The sequence below is a fragment of the Columba livia genome, chromosome 2 (genome assembly GCF_036013475.1).
Source record: "Columba livia isolate bColLiv1 breed racing homer chromosome 2, bColLiv1.pat.W.v2, whole genome shotgun sequence".
Classification (NCBI taxonomy): domain Eukaryota; kingdom Metazoa; phylum Chordata; class Aves; order Columbiformes; family Columbidae; genus Columba; species Columba livia.
Genome location: NC_088603.1, coordinates 105486013 through 105505297, shown reverse-complemented (window position 1 = coordinate 105505297; position 19285 = coordinate 105486013). Strand labels below are relative to the sequence as shown.

Genomic DNA, 19285 nt, shown 5'->3' with positions numbered 1-19285 from the left:
ATAATTTTGTAATTCACAAACAAGAAGAAACAGTCCTAGTCATAAGAATCTTTTTCCCTAAGTAGGTAAAATGTGTACAGAATGTGACTATGTAGTATGTGTGGGTTTTGGTCTTGCAGTTTTAAAAATGACAAATCTATAACTGTTCTAATTTGGGGGTAACCAAATTAAGTAATTTAAAAGGCAGTTGAGTATGCAATGCAGAAGCTGTTTTCTGAAAGTTACAGAGCCTATTAGGGTCAGTCAGTGTGGGCATTTAAAGGTCACAGTCACTTTGCAAATATCAATCTAAACTGATCAAACAACAGTTACATAGGAAGCTTGTTAACTGGGAATTAACTGCAGGTTTCCTGAGTCTTGGTCTCTGTAATCCTCAGATCTCATATGACTGTACTGGCAACTGCAAGGTATAACTAAATAGGTTATTAGTGTGCTGCTTACATGGCTGGGCATCCCCAATCTTCGGCTTTATGAATCATGACACACCTAAGGCATAAACCAATGTGCAGATTTGCTCGCAGCTGATCCGGCTTATTGCTATAGTAAATGCCAGGCTTAAGGGTATAGTATATACATGGCATGTTAATGCTTGTGATTTAGCTCTGTCCCTTACTGTATAGCTCTGCATCTAGTCTCCCTTGGGTTGTCTCAGAGATTTTATGGCTTCCTTACCATTATGATGCAGTTGCCTTGAGTGCAAAAGGAAAGATTAATATTAAAAGAGAGAAATATGTTCAAGTGACCTAAACCTGACTTTTTAGCAGATCAAACGAAAATGAAAATCTCATAATAATTCCATAAACACACTGCAAAATGGCAAAGCAAAAATCCACTCTCATATTGAAAGGTTTTTGTTTAAATACTGATTTTAGGTGAACTGTAAATACTGATATTGTCTTAAAATTTATACTGACACAATGATAAAACACATATTACCACAGCTAATACAAATATGAATTATACTTTTTCTTGGCTATTGTAGTTGTTAAAAAAAATCAACATTTCTAATAATTCAGGTAAATGAGAACAAAAACATTTCAGTTCTTTATTAGTTCTGGTTATTTAGTCTTTATAATTAGTTACTTCTAATATTGATTGATTGGTTTATTTATTTGTTAAATCACATATGAAATCAGTATTGCTATTTCATCTCTTTAGCATGAGTTTTGTGTACCAGTATGGAGCCCAGCTTGTGGCCTCAACGTGCGATGCATATGTCCCTAAAGCTTTTCTGTTATATTATTTCTTCTCTAACAAGCATAAAATTAGGTTTTATAGATGTTTGGCCAGTCACTAATGATGGACTTAATCTCTGCTTTTGTGATAAATGTAGCAAAAAAAATCACCATGTCTTATTGAGAAATGGATAGTTTAAAACTATTTGCACTTGATTTAGATATGAGTGAAATTTGTTTTGGGCTTGTATTCATCCCAGCAGTTCCTGCAATGCAGCTAAAGCTGTGTTCATTTAGAGGTTAAACTTCATTGTTCATAGCTATTTGAAGGACTAGAAATTAATAATCTCATAAAGCCATCTAAATGCTAAAATATTTAACCTTTAGAAAGACTCCATATTTTTCTTGGCTTCAAGCAAGTGTGGTATGTACAAGGAATACTATATAAAACATTCATTGTATCTTGATTTTTATCGTACCTTTAGGCACACCTGCCTACTAAGTTTCATACTTTTCACTTCTTAGCAGGTATTTAACCTTCAAAATGAAGTATTTTTAGAGAGATAATGATGTTAAAATGCATTTACACTTGAGTAACGGAAATTAGCTGCTTACTTAAATGGCAATAAAAATGTGGCAGTAAATGTTAAAATGAACAATTTAAAAAGTTGTGTCAATACAAATTGTGGTTTAAATGTATATTTGTACTGTTGGCGAGCTAATTTGTCTTTCACTTTAAAATATCTTTTATAATAAGGAAAAACATTCAGAGTATTTTCAATGACAATTTGATGTTCTCTGCTGTGTAATTTACAGCTCAGTTTGTGTTATCCAAATATTAGAATGTTCTGAAATTTCACAAAAGCCACTTTAAAGGTCAAAATCTTACATTGTCAAACTGCTTATGTAAATAATGTTCAAAGCAAAATGCCCCAAACTAGTAGCTTCTGAATTCAGTACATAGAGAAAAGGTATAAAACTCATATTCTCTGGGGGCCACATTAGCCTCACGGTTGCCTTCAAAAGACTAATTACATTTATACAGTCCTAAAATTACATTTGGCCCTTTGAAGACAGCTGTGAGGCTGATGTGACCCCCAGTGAAAATGAGTTTGATACCCCTGACATAAAGCATGAATCAAGGCAATGCCAGGGGCAAAAAAATGTGATGCTGTTGTTCCAGTAACATAGACGCACAAGGAATCTGTTAGTAAATGGATCATTAGATGTGTGCCTGGTAGCTACTGAAAAAAAGGGGAAAAAAATGTTCCCTAATATATTTGTCGAAAAGTTTAGAAAAAATATTGAACTTTTTCCAGTGTTATTTTTAGACATGCATGGCTCATAAGAGAAATAATTAAAAAAAAAAAGCAGAAAGTCTGCCTTTACTTTAAAGTCATCTCATGCTTTAACCAATTCCAAATAGTACCATAACGTCTGTATGTGTATGATACAGTTTTCTGCATGCACAGTCTCTGAATGACTGGTTTGTTCTGACCAAGTGATTCCAATATTAAATCATGCCTCATGATGTCTAGATTGATATTGATTTTAAAAATTCCTATCTGAAAAGAAGGGAAGAAGGGCTTTAAAGAATGGCAGTCCTATATCACACAATTTATGGAGGCCACTTTTGAGACTACCCAGGGTAGCTCAAGTTTAATTTTATCTATATAAGCTTTTGCTTTCCCAGATGTTTATACAGCATTTAGTTGGCATATCAAAGTACTGTAAGTAAAGACTGTAAACCTTAGGCATATGAATTCATATCATCACATATTCTTAAAATTAAAAATAAACATAAAATCAGAAGAGATTAATTGAATGTGGAATGACACTTTTCAATGTACTGTTATTTTTACAGCCATAGTGATGACTGTTATTTTGTAGGAGTATCATTAACTCAGCAAATGTTATCCAGATGCTACAATATAGTGTTAAGCATTTTCTAGGAGGATGATTCACACTCCATCATGTCTCGCAGATGGGTGCAATATTCATACTACTGGTTCCATATTTTGTGTGTCAGCAATGATGTTTCTTTACCAAAACTGTATTTGAACAAGAGCAGCCTTGATTTAGTTTCTCCTGGTTCTTTTGACTGTCACAGTTTAATATTAGGTTTTAAGATGAAAGAAACTTTAAGGATTAAGATTAAAAAAATAATTACATTTCTAGCACTGGTTGATCAAATAAACTCCAGCCCTAGCCATTTTCATTAGATGGAATTCATAAACCTCGAGTACAGTACTTTGCACTTTATAGGAAACTGAGGTCTTACATAGAGATACTTTTAATCCATGAACTTGGACAGTCTTATTTTACACATTGCTTAACAAGTCAGTGTACTCCAATCTACTATTTTTTTTTCAGCAGAGATTTGCCATATATTTTAATTCAGTCACTTCCCAAACCACAGTTGTTAAATGCCATTTGGTTACTTTATGAATGTGCTTTTATCACTTGGGCAATTAAGAGTTCAGGAAAAGGTCCCTTTTTATTTCATAGCTGTGAGAATGTTTTAGTCAGACTGTAGCAGTCCTAAAATTTATGTTTAGCAGACAGCATAGTATACAGAATTAGAGATGAAGACGTTAATCCAGAATGGTTTTGGAAATAGGTTCTTTAACATCTAAAAAGCTTGTGGTTTAAAAGCTGTTTAAGAACCTGCTAGGTTTCAAATCTAACTGCATGAATTGCCTGCTATTTCCTTGAGACATATAAGTTAATGAGTATTTCCACCACTAGGAAAATTATGAGGAAAATTTAGCATTGCTAAAACTCCAGTCTCTCTGTGTTCCAGTTCTTGTCTTGCTGATTGTCACCATGAGGCGACGGAAAAAAGAGCCCCTCATTTTTGATGAAGAGAGAGATATCAGAGAGAACATTGTAAGGTATGATGATGAGGGTGGTGGAGAAGAAGACACTGAGGCTTTTGACATGACTGCCTTGAGAAACCTCAACATCATCCGGGACACCAAGACCAGAAGGGATGTGACACCTGAGATTCAGTTCTTGAGCAGACCAACTTTTAAAAGCATCCCAGATAATGTCATTTTTAGGGAATTTATCTGGGAAAGACTAAAAGAAGCTGATGTGGACCCCTGCGCACCACCCTACGACTCCCTGCAGACATATGCATTCGAGGGGAACGGCTCGGTGGCAGAGTCACTCAGTTCTTTAGATTCAATCAGCTCAAACTCTGACCAGAATTACGATTACCTCAGTGACTGGGGCCCTCGCTTTAAAAGGCTTGCAGATATGTATGGGACTGGACCAGACTGCTTATACTCATAGCCTTGGAACCTTTCTCTGAAAATGCACTGAAGAATACTGAAACAGAAAACTCAACCTTACGGACTGAAGAAAGTTGTAAATATTTCTCCATTTTTAACCTTTTAGGTTTTCTTCCCTTGGTGGAACATACCTTCATGAGACTTGTCTTAGGGACTGCACTGACCACACAGAATATGAGCATTCAGTGGCATTTTTGATAAAATGAAATGCTCAGCCACGTTCAAATAGATAGCAACCCTGAAATACCTGCAGAGGCAACTCACTTTCGAGAGTATGTTATGCACTGTGACCTCAATGAGCCAATGACACTCTGTAGATGCCTTTGAAGCACTGCTATATCTAAAGCGCAGAGTCTCTGGCATAAGTGTAAGAAAAAATAAAAATGAATTTGCAAATATAACTAAAAACCACATTACAGTATATAGTATTTACAGATACAAGGGGGTTTGAACAAATTTTCCTTATTACGTTGCAGCAGCTTGCTAGGCCAAAAGCAGAAGGACAGACATAAAAACAAACAAAAGCCCAGCAGGTATTTTTTTTTTCTTCTCCCTGTTTGTTCCCAGAGCTATTTAATTGGAGGTCCCTGTAATTTCTGGGTAGTTTTATGAAAAATTATTGTTTGTACTAAGAAATTCCACAGTGTTTGTCATCGACTTACCGAAGTAGTTAACAAACCATGTAAAATGAGAAATATGGAGGTGTATCCTTATGATTGAAAAGTTTTGTGATGCCCATGTAGGTATAGAAAAGATGTTGCTATCTATTTGCTATTTTTTATTGTATCTTCTGATTTGTACAGGAGAATTTATTCTTTTTTATTATTATTTGACATAAAGTGTTATATTTATTTTGGAGCTCCAATCTCCACTAAATTCAGGTCCATTTTATTGCCTAATGGTATTAGACTTGTCAGAACATGCTGATTTTTCTCCAGTCTCAGATAAACGTGGGAAATGAAGCATGGAAATGGAGAAATTACAGTAAAGGAATCTCACTTGTCATTCATCTCTCAGAAAAGTGAGTAGCTCCAAGGACATGCAGTTGTTCTTCTGAGCCATTACAAAGTCTGAGACATTTAAATAAAATATTTATACTTTGAATTTTTGGAAAGAGGACTACAGAGGTAGCTGGGAGTGTCTTTAATGCAAGATTTAATTTTCAAGGTTAAACATGCTATAAGCTTCAAAGACTGTAAACGCCTTGCTTTTCTCCTTCCCCTTCTCTTTTGCTGCTGATGAATCACAGTAAAAAACTCTTTTCAATTTCTTTCTTATGTTAAGCAATGTAATGCTATTAACTCCAGAAATCATCTTTAGATCCTGCTGGATAAAAGCATTTTTTTCCCCAAAGCTGGTAACTCACTGTTCATAATTTCTACTCTGGTTCAGGAGTGCCAAAATAGAAAGACAACTGCTGTTGGTCAAAATACTGTACGATTTTGAAGTAGGATTTCTTAGAATAAGACAACTTTTTTATGATGCTGAAAATATTTATACTTCATCATTCATGATTTATTACTAGATAACAAGGCATATATTCAAGTAAAATAGTGGTTTTAAACATTATTTCAGACTGTTTTGTTTTAGATAAACTGTAGATGAGTTCCTAAGTTAGACTCTGCTCCTGCAAACCTTTTTGCTTGTATCTAACTTGAAATTACTTGTCTTGCCTGTGATTACTGAAAGGCATACAGAATTGTTTGCAGGACTGTGTTTGTGAGTAGAAGGTACTCCATAGAGGATGATGCTCACTCTAAAAGTACTTCTTTCTGCAAGAAGGATCCTTGTACTAAAGTCCTAAAGTAGGGGTGACAGCAGGCTGGGTGACAGGGACCTATCATTAAGGCTTTGTAATTTTTGCAACCCAGCATTATCAATTAACTATGTGAAAGTGGCCTTCAGCTCCATCAAGGAAAACAAAATAATTTTAATCATCTGCAACATATTTAATTTGAGTTACATTTTGGTAGACAATCCTTGTTTCATAATTTGCTTCTAGTTGTATTAAATATATATATATAGGTATATATATATATGACAGATTTTGTAATGGAACTGAAAGATATCGCCCATGACTTTTAGTCATACATGTAAGATTTTCAATAAAAAAATAATAAAAAAAAATTACTGCGTGTATGAAATGTAATCGGAGCAAGATATGCTGCAGAAGTTAAGCAGGTATTAAATCAGCAAGGTGCTGAGAGAACAGTTTTTATTAATCTCTTTGTTGTTTGTGGAAAGATAATTCATACATCTGGATTAAGATGTCAAAAATGCTGATTTTAGCACATAACACTCTAAGGAGATTTAAATGTGGTTTAGAGTAAACAGCACAATTCTGTTGATTTTCCACCTTCTAGAACTGTAAAAACAAAAGCAGATCCCCTGTTATGAAACTAGGTTAGAGGGGATTTTTGCTGTGTTTTCTATGGAACAAACTCTTTAATGCCATAAAAACTCTTGCATAGATGTGTTTTCTGTTGCACAGCTCACATAAATTTGTTGTTGTATTACATATGCTTACTTATTGATTATATTATCATCGTAAGAAAGAAAGGTGGAAGTCCCTTACATTTGATGACAGTTGTTACTTCAGTATATGCATGTGGTCTGCATTATGCACATACTATATAATGGTCTCCATAAGTTATGATGACTATGGGTTTTCACACTTTATAATCTGATGCAAATTCTTTCTCTAAGTGTTGTTTGTATTGCATAGCCTGATGTCATAAAGTATATTCTGCTGACTACATACTGTAAAATATAAGAAATATTTTCTCTTCCCTGGAAAGGCTATGAAATTTTTTGAGCAAAATTATTAGAAAGACCTTTTAAATAAACTTCCCATTTTATTTATTTATTTAACTTTCTGAAGAGCTCCAGTATCTAACTAGAAGCCATAAATACTCCTTAATATTATGTCAGACATTGCAACCACTCCCATCTTATAGTGCAATGCCAACGCTTCTTTTATTCCACCATATGAAAATTGAACAGGCTTATTTTAAATTGAGATTTCCAAGCACCTTGACAATTTTATGGTTCTGAGAGAGATACTAAAAAAATCCACATGAAGACAAACGTTTTGAAGATTTAAGGCAAGACTCCTTACTCTGCTTTGAACAATGTAAAATCTGAATTCAAGAAAGTTAAACAGTGGGCATTCTGATATATTTTTTATTCAAAAGAATAAACTTAGTGTACTTACTTTATTAAATTATATCCCCAGTAAGGCATAGCACAGGCTTTCCTAAGCCTACTAATTCTGACAGTTGGGTTAATACTGTAGGATTCTTGAAATTTTATGGTACCAACCGAGACCTATCCTTATCCCTAAGACTTAGGGGGGGCAAAAAAGCTTCATTTTTTTCTTGTTGTTTTCTGTGTTGTTTTGAAAGAGGAATTTCCCTTTAAAGTTACAGATTTTTCTCAGTTACTTTATCCTATGTAACTTCAGGTGCTGGCAGTCATCAATAACAAAATATTTCCTGTCCTTTTTGTTTTTCAGAGATTTTGAATGAGAGCATGTGATGAAACAGAAAATAGCAGTATCTTATTTTTATGGACAAGTACTCTTGTATGATATAAAGAAGAGTAGTATTTTGTCATTCAAGAAAAAGTAAATAAATATACTACAAAGCGTACAATTTCACTGACTTTTAAGATCATTAAAGAGTTGAAAGGTGAACACAATTATCGATATCAAACCTGGTATTAATTTCTTGGTTTCAGCCTGCTATGTGGCTGATTTTATTTTTCTATATGGATAATTTTTCTCTACTTTACAATCTGTGCAAAGGAATACTGCTTTGCAGCAACATTGTATTCACCTCATTAGTGACAGTTAGATGGGGTCAAGTATAGTTTTATTGGTCTCTGACTCTCAAAGTGAATTCTAAAAGATAGAAATGTCATTTTACTTATTTGACAGAAACAGGAAAGTCTGCAAGATAACCATAAGCCTACAAGTTTCAGTCTCAACTATGGCATCACTGAGTTTCCCAGATATATCCTGAGATATTGTTATGTGCCAGCACCATCTCTTCCACACCAAGAATCACAGTACACTACAGGAATAATCTATTTCCTAGATGAATGAAGTGAAAAAAAAATCCATATATCCATATATGAATGCTATAATTTACTTTGTGAACTCTAGTTTGTAATTTCTCATGGAAGTGAAAAAAAAGTTTCCATGAGGTACCAAAAAAATCTGTGAAACCTTAGACCATGCAATTCCAGACAGAAATATATCAGTTGGGAAAATTGATTTACCTAAGGATTATATGACACAAGATTGCAATGGAATCTTTATGTATCTAATCAAGCACAATAAAAGCAGAAAACGACAGGAATTTCCTGGAAAGCAGAAGAAAATTTGATTTGAAGCCGCAGTTGTATTATATGCATGCTTCTTCTCTTATCTCATGTGAACACATATTTCTTAAAATCATATGTATTTTTAAACATTCTACCCACACCCTATTTATTTTTAAATACCTTATTTAACCAAAGAGTATCTAAAAAATCAACCTTACTCTCAAACACTTTGTCTGCTTCCATTAATGTCTGACTTAGAAAAATATAGCTTAGATTCAGGAAAAACTTTTAAGATTGCTCCCACCATATCACCATATTTTGACGCAAAATATGTGTTGCAAGAACTGCTATTTCCATGATGGTTTAAAGTCATAGATTATTGTAGAATAAAATGGTATCCAATTGAAATTCCTATTCCTAGAAATGGTGTCAGTTTAATGGAGTTTAAAATTTGGTTGATTAACTAAGGTCATTGTGGCAGTTGCACATCCCCCTCTGTCTCCCTTCCACCCCCCCTCTTGGTGTGGAAGGTGCATGCATACCTCCACCCTCTTCCCCAACACCTCCCGCCTCTCCTGCTATGGGGCAAGTTAACAGCTCCTTTTGTTTAACCATCTGTCAGTTAGCTAGGAGAAGGGAAGCGGCACCAGAGAGTTGGGAAGTTTCTGGCTGCCCACAGCCAAAATAGGGGGTGCCAAGAAATTTCTGGGTGCCCATAGCCAGAGTTGGGGGAGCAGAGAAGCGGGGGAGCAGGGAAGCTTCCAGACTGCCCACAGCCAGATCTGACACGGCTATAAACGGGGTCCACCGAGGCTGCCTTTTGTGTGATCCTCTTGGAGCGCAGGCCAAATGCTGCAGCCGAGAGCCCTTCCGGGACCAGGATGCCATCTAAGCTAACCTCCCGAAAGAAAAATGGGACTGCCTCACCTCCACATGTGGGTGAGTGGTAACTTAATAATTCCTTGCCAGATTCAGGAAAGTGTATATCCTTAATATAATTTCTCACTAAACATGTGGGTGTATTTTTCCTGGAGTCAGGGACAGCTCTGGCATTGCTTTTGGTGAGCCACATGTATGCACCTGTGGATCTGCATTGTTATTATTTGCTGTACCCCAATAATTTCCGCAAAGTCGATATCCGAATCTGTATTTTATGTTACCGGAATAACTGATTGTATAAACCCCGTTTCTAATTGGTTGTTTTCCCAGACTTTCCCAAACTTTCCTGGACAGAATAAAAGTCTGTTTTGGACCTGGTTGTCCACCTAAAACTAACTCTGTGACAGTCATAAACCTGTCGTGCATCATAACAGCAATCTGAATGCTGAACCAGGACTAGAAGAAAGTAAAGGAATTTATTTTTTTCTTCTACTCCCCACCATCTCTGCCAAAGTCAGAATTTCTTTTCATTGTACATCAAAGCAAAATCGTCTTGAGTCTAAGACAGACACAGTAGGAAACTGGATCTTGGTCTCCTGACCACAAAGACAAGAAGACTATTTACCAGATCATTCTATTCAATTATTCCTGTGTGATCATGTCTTGACTCCTAGGTCATGCTAACTGACACCTGTGAAGTTATTTGTTTTCTTTCTTTTTTGCTTTTGTTAAAACTGGTATTCTTAGGTAAAAGCTTACATTTGGATGAGTTGACTTTTGTAATTGGATTTTTTGTTTTTCTTTGGTCAAAAAAAGCTGCCAGCCAGGTATATCCTGACTTTTCTTCAGTTTTGACTTCAAACCTACCTTTTTCTCTTCTATTAATAACAGAAAAGTAAGTCCCAAGATGTTCCTTCTCTTTGATGTCAAGAAGCTATAGAGAAAAAGCTAAACATAGCAGCAACAGACTGCAGTGAAACTAATCTGTCACTTTCTGTAAACACAATCTCACAAACACTATAGTTAAGCTGTCATTAGCACCATTCAAATGATGGCATGGGTCTAATTTTACAACTTTAAAATATACTGTCATTTTCTGGCACTACTATCAGCATTTTTTACATGTTTAGTAAAATCAAATTTTACAATTGCCAAGGTTTTTTATCTGTAGCTCAGTTTCATCATTATTATTTATATGGCTTTAATGTACAAAAAGAAAGAGGGAAAAGTAACAAAAGTAAAACAGCACAAGTACAAAATGCCTCTATGTGCACTGAATTCTAATGTAGTGTTTTAATTATTGCTCTGCCTTTCTTGTCCCTAATATATTGATAGCTTTTCCTCTCATTGGGACTCACTACTCATCAATTAGGATAAGTGTGATATTGAGCCAGACATTCAAGCCACATTAAACCATTCAAGTCTGACAAGAATGGTCAGTCTGAATTTTAATTTCCTTATATTACTTTAATGACCAAAATATTCTTTATTATTATCACACTGTTGAAATTATATCGAGAAAGAAGTTTTTACTGATGCACCTAAAAATGCTCGGTGGAATTCTGATCATGTTGAAGTACTTGGCAGATGTCCCTATGGTTTTCAAGAGGTGTCAAGATTTATACATTGTTAGGGGAGACTGATAAATGACCACTTACAGCAGACGAGAGACTGTTAATTTGAGCTGGATACCCTTTCTTTTTAAGCAGGTCTTATACTGACTTTCCCTTTCTAGAAACCACAATCTGTATCTTTTAATGGTAATGCAAGTAGCTTAATATGGTGTTTTTAATGGCATAAGCTACTTGCTATCAGCAGAATACATATAAACTTGCTTTAACAAATGGTACATAGCTCACAAAGATCATTTCTGTGCACGTGCAAACACAGACAGTGTTAGAAAAGGTTTACACTCGATGAAATGGAATACTGAGTGCAGAAAAATAAATATCTTTCTCCCTAAAATTAAGAAAATATAGAATTTCTGAATTATAAAATCAAATTATTATGTACTGCCTCAGACTGTGTGACCATTCATAGCTTTACTGATTTCTGTGACTGTAGATACAATCCAAATGGATCAAAATCTTATTTTGGAGTCTGTTATCTTGCTGGTGCTTGAGGTTTTATTAACATAGAAAGGGGCTGGAGCAGAAAAATGACAGACAGAATAAGAGTACCAAGCTTTTCCTGGTGTTTTGTTTTTTGGTGTTTTTGTGTGTGTTTGTTTGTTTTGTTGTTTGTTTGTTTGTTGTTTGTTGGGTTTTGTTTGTTTGTTTGTTTTTGCTTCATGTATGACTTAATGATGTGAAAAATGACATTTTACCAGATACTACTGGAATACAATCTACTCTGATCCAATAATGTTTCCTTCTGGTGGAACAATGTCTTCCAACAATCTACAGTACTTGGCCTGGTCTCATATTCTTATCAAAATATAAAGAAAGAACTATTAAGGAGAATGATTAAATAACTAAGTGATAAGCTTAATAAGACATGCTATTAAAACATTATGTTTTCCTAGTTTATATGCAATGAATACATGACTGGAGCTCTCATAGGACATACAACCTGTTGATGCAGTTAGTATTTCTGGCTGAATGTTCAGTCATACTTTTTTTTCCCTTCAGTTTCTAGTAGAGTTTGACTGTAACGTATAGAAAACAATGACAGTTATGAAAAGATAGAATCTAGTTACCTCCAAGGACACTATGAAGATTGTAAAAAATAATTTCTTTAAATCAGGTTAGTGAAAAGATGAACATTTTATCTCCCCCTTTTTCTTCTACTCTCTCCTACCATCCTCTGTCCCCTCTAAGATAATATATAGCACTAAAGCTTTTGCTCATATATCATTTTGATGCTTTGGATACACATTCATTACCTTTTGTAGTAGTCACATGTAGAAGGTGAATGGAGAACAATCCAGTGTCAAAGTCAAAGCCTGGGAATCAGAAAAAGATTTAATAGTTTGCTACTCTCTTTATATGACCTTGACAAGCTAGCTTTGAGGTAGAACTGTGATTTATCTTTCAGTGCAAATTATTGTATGATAACAAAATAAAATAATATGAAATAATGATGCTTAGTAACAGCTGGTCATGAGAAAAATATTAATATATTATGTATGACGTTTTCTTACTGTGGCTTAGCACAGGTCAATATACTTTATTATGACTCAAAGATTAACATAGATCATCTTGGCTTATCCACAAAGCAGTTTCATGAAGGGATTTAAATTCTAATAGCTACTGTGAAACGGAGGGGTTATTTCAGCATTCAAAAGCCACAGTTCCTTGGAGATAAACAGATGTAATCAACAATCCAGACTTCTTGTCCTTCTGGGAAGAGGTAGATACACAGAGAGAAGACAGGAAGGGGAAGTTTTCTAGAATTTAACACCTGTAGTGAATATATTCATAAATTCAGTTGACTACAAATGAAAGCAGAGGAGGCATCTTTCAATGGCATGCATTCCAATCAGTCTCGTTTAGTCAATTATTGTAATCTGTATTAAGAGTTCTCTTACTGTAGTTTGGCCTTTGTGTACTACAAAAAACACAAGTTCAGAAGCTGAAAAGGTTTCTGTTGTCTTCTGGTGAATTTGCATTAATGAAGAAGCAAAGCAAATAAATACCAAAACTGCAGCAGACTGGCAGTCTGTTCTCACCTGCAGTATCGTTAAGACTGATGGCACACAGAGACCACGCTGAATGACAGTGTCTTGCTGGCTCATTCTTCGTTCTTTCCTGCGAACATCCACTGCTCATCTCTTTCTTGAATTGCTGTTTCCTAGAGGAAATTTTTATCTTTTTGAATTCGCTCTGTGTGGTGCTTCACACAACTGGTCACAGATGATGATTAGGCCTTCTAAACAGAGCAGCAGCGCTACTGTTACTCTAACTACTAATATTAACAATGCTGCTGAAAAGAGACAGTGTTGATCTTGGAATCAGAATATCAGGTCATCTGCCCAGCTTTGTCACTGATCTGTTCTGTGACATTAGTTGATTCATGTGTCTTTTGTGGTCTGCTGATATAAAGGCCTGAAAAGGAATAGGGTTTTCAATATTTTGGAGAATGAAAATAGTATGTTAACATCTATGTAAAAGTGTTTGTTTGTTTGTTTTCTCTTTTAAATTGAAAATATGAATTATACTTGTGGACAGCATTCACTCCTGGCATAGTTTGGAGTAAATCATTCCTGAGCCAATGTCAGCAACAACGTAATTTCAGTGTTGTATATGGGATGTCAAAGGATCATCAAGAGACAACGTGCATTCCAGAAAATGATTTGGCATTAGGAAGGCATACAAATGCAATATGATAATCATATCAATGGGACAGAATGTTGTAGGAAAACAACAACAACAAACAAACAAACAAACAAAAACTCAAACAAACAAAAACAAACAAACAAACAAACAAACAAAACCAAACAAAGGCTGCCAATACTTTAATTTCATACATCTTGTTTTCCATAGAGTTTCAGACAAAGGAAGATTGAATTAATTTCCTTATTAATTCTGTGTTTGAAGTAGGTGTTCCCTCAAGCCTACAATGAAACAGTGGTGTATAAACATTGGAGGGCTAGTATGCTTTGTTGTGAGGTAAAAGAAAGTTTTATATCCTCTATAGAGTATACAAGTAGATAGAGGCAAACACTTAACTGATGTTTTAATACAGAAGAAGCCATATTTGCAAGTAATGAAGAAAGGTTTGGAGAATGTATATTGCTCTCAGCTAATTTACTTCGACAGTTGGAGCTTGTTAAAATCCATTCCTAAAGTAAAGCATGCATCTTTGTAAACCTTATGGTTCAACTAATCTGAGATTAATAAATATAAAGTATATTAACATGGAAGCTCTATCTGAGGAGGGAAAGTTAATTCATCCTTCTTGCCATTTAATCACAAAAATCCCAATGTTTTTGTAAATTAAAAAATCTGTCCTCCCTTTGGAAATGACAAATTAAAGGCTCCCTCACTAGCAACTTGTACTGGCAAAGCAATGTGGGAAAATCAAATATCTTGAACAGTCTACATCACTGGATAATCTGTCATGTGCATCAAGAATCATTGCTGTGTTAGAAATTAAATCAGAGGTAGCTCAGGTAAGCTATCATCAACTTCAGCAACAAAAGAGGTTTTGCTCTGTCACTTTATTTCTGTAATTTGATGGTGGATGAAAATTATATAAACCAATTAATACAGACAAAATTGATACCTTATTAATTTTACAATTGATCATACTTTGCAAAAATATTCTGTGTGAAATAATTTATCAAGCTTCAGGCCAATAAAGCTGGACTACTCAAATTTTGCGAAGTGAATTAAAAAGTATGCAAATACTCTGATACAAAAATTGTTTTCTAAAATAAATGGGAACTCACAGAACATGTGTTATTCTGGTTGCTTTCAACATCTTTGAATGAAAAAAGTGAGGGAAACAGAAGATATAAAAGTTCAAAGAGCTCAAAGAGGACTTTTTCTAACTGCAGCAGCTATTTTGTCATCCAGTCGCTCAGAATTTGTGCAATATGGTAGCAATAATTCTGTTCTAGGGCAACAGTGAATTGTCACAGAGAATGTCTTTCATTGAATAAGGCCAGGTTCAGATCTTCAAATGTATTTAGGCTTATGATCAATGACAGTGTGGCAGCTAAATTTTGCTAAGGTTAAGGATCAGAACTGTTCCCTCATCTTCTAAATTCCCTGGAGACCAGATATCTGAGCACAGCACTCTCTGGACAGCTAAATGGGACATGGCCCTCTTCCTTAGGAAATCTAGTTATCAGAGAAAAAAAGGTCACATGTAATTTTCACCTTTTTGTATTTTGTTATTGTAGTGAGAGAGTTCATACCAGTCTTCCATCTGTAAATGATGAAAGCATTGCATGAAACTTTATCTGCGCAATTCCTATTAAAACTGCATTAGCTAAATTATTTAGAAACGTTCCTTGATTTTTCTTGGGAATCTTTGATAGTTCACAATGAAGACTTTAATAATTTCTAATTATAATTTTAAATAAATTTCAGTTCCTGTGCCTTCTTTCTCAACCTGCTGCATGAAGAACCATAGAGTAGGTCTATTTTTTTAAAACTGAATCTGATCTTTTGACATTCAATGTGAGCTAAAGTGTAGAATCAGAATATCTTGTGTTTAGGAGAATAGCAAGCTCATTGGGCTTAGGACAAAACTGTAATAGCTCCTGAAACATCCTATTTTTAATACTTCTGATTTTTCTGAAACTTAAATCCTACTGACCTTTACATTAGAAGGCACAGAGCAAATTTAATAGTTTTGATACATATAGTCCAAGGAGCTAGAAACTCAAGTTATTTACAGCCAACAAGCAGAAGACTGACTAATATATAAGATGACATGATGTTGTACTGGAAGGATGCAACTTTAACCAACTTAGAAACAGGACATCTTGTTTACAACCGAGTGCATTCATCAGAGAGCTGTTGAATATGAATTACTAAACTTAGTGCATTTCACAAAATGCAATTGAACATGGAAGGCTAAAGATATAATTTATAGTCTTCAAGTAAATAAATTTAAGATTCTCCTGGCTCTAAAATATATATAAAGTATAGATTAGCATACATTTTAAAGGTCAATTAGTAGTGCAGTCCATCAGTATTTTGTAGGTTTGCCATGTTGGCAGCTTGAAAGACAAATGGCTGATCACATGATTTTATAGGCTGCTGTTACGCCCATACTCCTTCACCTTTCTCTGTTACTTTTCCTCACCTCATTCCCCTTCACTTCTTTCCTCCTTTAATAAATCTATTTTATTGTACAAGGCTCTCAATTTCTAAAAGGTTAATATGTACCAGGTACTCTCACTATTTGGGTTACAAAATTACATTGCAGCTACGGGTTTCTTAATCAGTGCTTCTCGTAGCGCTGCTGTCTAGATCCACTGAGAACAAAATTCTCTACCAGTGTCTACATTCATTCAGGATTTTGCCTATTTCATATAAAAAACAGGAAAAAGACATAAAACCAATGCACTACCTGATGTCTTATCCTTCTGCCTGTGTATTCTATGAATTCTAAACAAAAAGAAAGAAAAAAAAATAGAAACTGTGGTATCGTGTGGAGGAAAGGACAAAGTAAGAAAAGGGACTTTGTGTCTCAGGAAGTTTGTAACGAGTTGTGAGTGAGCAGGAGATACTAGTCAACAATATTTAAAAAACATTACATTACTCTCAGCTGGCTGTTTGCGATGCTATGCCAAACGAATTGATTTTTGAAACCAGGTCACAGAGAATAAGACTTCACATAACTGCTGACCATTAATTGAACATCTTTGTTGGCAGTCTCAGAAAAGACAAAAGGTACTGGATTAACACACACACTGAAATACCCTCTTGCTTTCCATCTGATTTCAAAATCTTCCCTTCAGGTCATTTTCTTTTAGTCACACTGGTGAAGAAAACCTGTACTAGTCATCACAGAACAAGATCAAGAAAGCTTCAGATATTAATGGACTGTTAATTCAGCATTTTTGTAATAGCATTAAAAATAAAATTGTTGACTAAGCAAAGATAATTCAAGTTAAAGTCAGTGATAATACCTTTCTGATATTTAGTCATCTGCAATGCTCAACTTTCAAAACTTTTACAGTTATGTTAAAATCAGGTAAAAAAAAAAAAATCATTAAGCCAGGTATGTATTTAGATTCAATTTTTGTCAAAGTTCCAATATCTTTCTTCTTTTCTACATCTTTTTTTTCCTTTATCCTGTATGAAATTGCAGATGTTCAGTGTTCAGTATGTAACAATCTCAGTAAAATTCTGGAAGTAATAAGTAATATAGTTATGAAATACTATAGTTTTCTAGACAAAAGTGAAATAGTTATAATAACTGTAGGGACAAGATACTCTTGTACATGGAGCTGGTAGATATCTCTACCAAATACTGAAAAGAAACAGTAAAAGAAATTCTTTTAGATCCAAAAGTATTTTTATAGCAGAATTAGCCATGAAAGTAGTCTGTGACAGATATATTGAAATAGAAGACAAAAATAACCCCTGACTTTTTAGTTTATTTCTAATTGGTGATGTTGATTGGTTTGGATGAAGAACACAAAGATTTGAATGTGGAACAAGCGAAGAATTTTTCTTTAAAAGGGGCAAATTTGAACATGATCTTTTCTTCAAAGCAGGAGGGCAAAATATCTGATGTGAAAGAAGTACAAGGGTTAGTGAATGAAAAAAAAAAAAAAATGAACCAAACAAATAAACAAAACAACCTCAAACATGTCCAAAGGGATATTAAGAAAGCAAGTGTACAGTATAGAAAAAAATCTGCGAGAACGATGCCTATGACCCCATTGCAAGGCAACACAGAAACAAAATGAAAATAGTCAAAATACAGTTAAGTCAAAATTTTAAAGAAAATTACAACTGTCAGTGAAAAATATAATAGAAAAAGGTGAGCAGGGATAGGGAACAGAAGAAAAATGATACTAATGCACTCTCAGAAAGGAGTAAAGACCAAAGTTGTTCCAGTTGCCAAAGGAATATTTTTGCCTCAGATATTTTTTAATGTGGCTACTATACAGAAAAAATAAGGGTAATATATCATCTAAAAAAATAATGTAACAGGAGTAAGGATACCTGAAGTGGAATCAAAGATTAGACTGCATATTCTAACAAAATCAGGATAGTGCATCAGTCTCTATCCCTGAAAAATCTGTTCCTTAAAAGAAACTTTACTTGCAATTGAAAGCCCAGTCTTATGAATAAATGATGGCAATGCTTTCTGAATGGAGAGCAGCAAATACAACACTGCGTATATATCAGCTATATGTACATAACAGTCCTCAGTGATCCATAATGGCTTAGAGCACGTTTTGAGAGTTTGGACTCCATGGAACTCTGCAGACTGTTGAGTAACTTACAAAACTGTATTAAAGAGATAGCACGTTAGATTCACTCTATATGTATATATATATATATATATCCACATTTTCTGAAAACTGATCTATTAGATCATCATAGTCAAGTCAGTCCAGTCTACAAAGTATGAAGAAATATACTTTAGAATTAATGAGAATTTAAGCCTGTAAGTGTAAACTACATCAATAGTATGTTGCAAAGGAAATAAAAAATCTAAATGCATTTGTGAGTAATAAAATATTAATGATATCCTGGATGCATCAAGCAAGTTATTCTCAGTACAGATAGGAAATTAACCTGCATTGGATGTACAAGACTATAAGGATGACTGAGAACAGAAAAATCCCTATGAAATCATGTTAGAAGAGACAGTGAAACAAATATTGAGAGATGATTGCTTGTTTTGTAAGTGTGCAAAGGACAAGGATGATCTGCTTTAGAAGACAGTGTTATGCATGATCTAATGAATAATTCTGTCATGACAATTAGAAAGATGTTTCTAAGTAAGGTTTTGGGATAGCCTTTCTAATGTTTCTGGCTTTAATACAAAAGTTGAAAATACTATGGAAGAGGGAATCACATAAAACAAAAATACATAAATCCTAATTCTCATGATGAAAGACTATGTATATTCAACTCATTTAAATTTTCAAAGGCTGTTGAAATAAAATAGTTTTATTGATCAAAAAATACG

General features: G+C 34.5%; 1 protein-coding gene across 3 annotated transcripts in view; it reads left to right on the top strand.

The window, feature by feature from the left end:
- Positions 1-6602, top strand: part of CDH7 (cadherin 7) — a 138882-nt gene extending 132280 nt beyond the window's left edge. For all 3 annotated transcript variants that reach the window (XM_065053064.1, XM_065053065.1, XM_005498712.3), the window contains one exon: positions 3979-6602. In XM_065053064.1, coding sequence (XP_064909136.1) covers positions 3979-4472 — 494 coding nt within the window. In that variant the 3' untranslated portion in view covers positions 4473-6602. The remainder of the gene's footprint in view (positions 1-3978) is intronic.
- The last annotated feature ends 12683 nt before the right edge of the window (positions 6603-19285 follow it).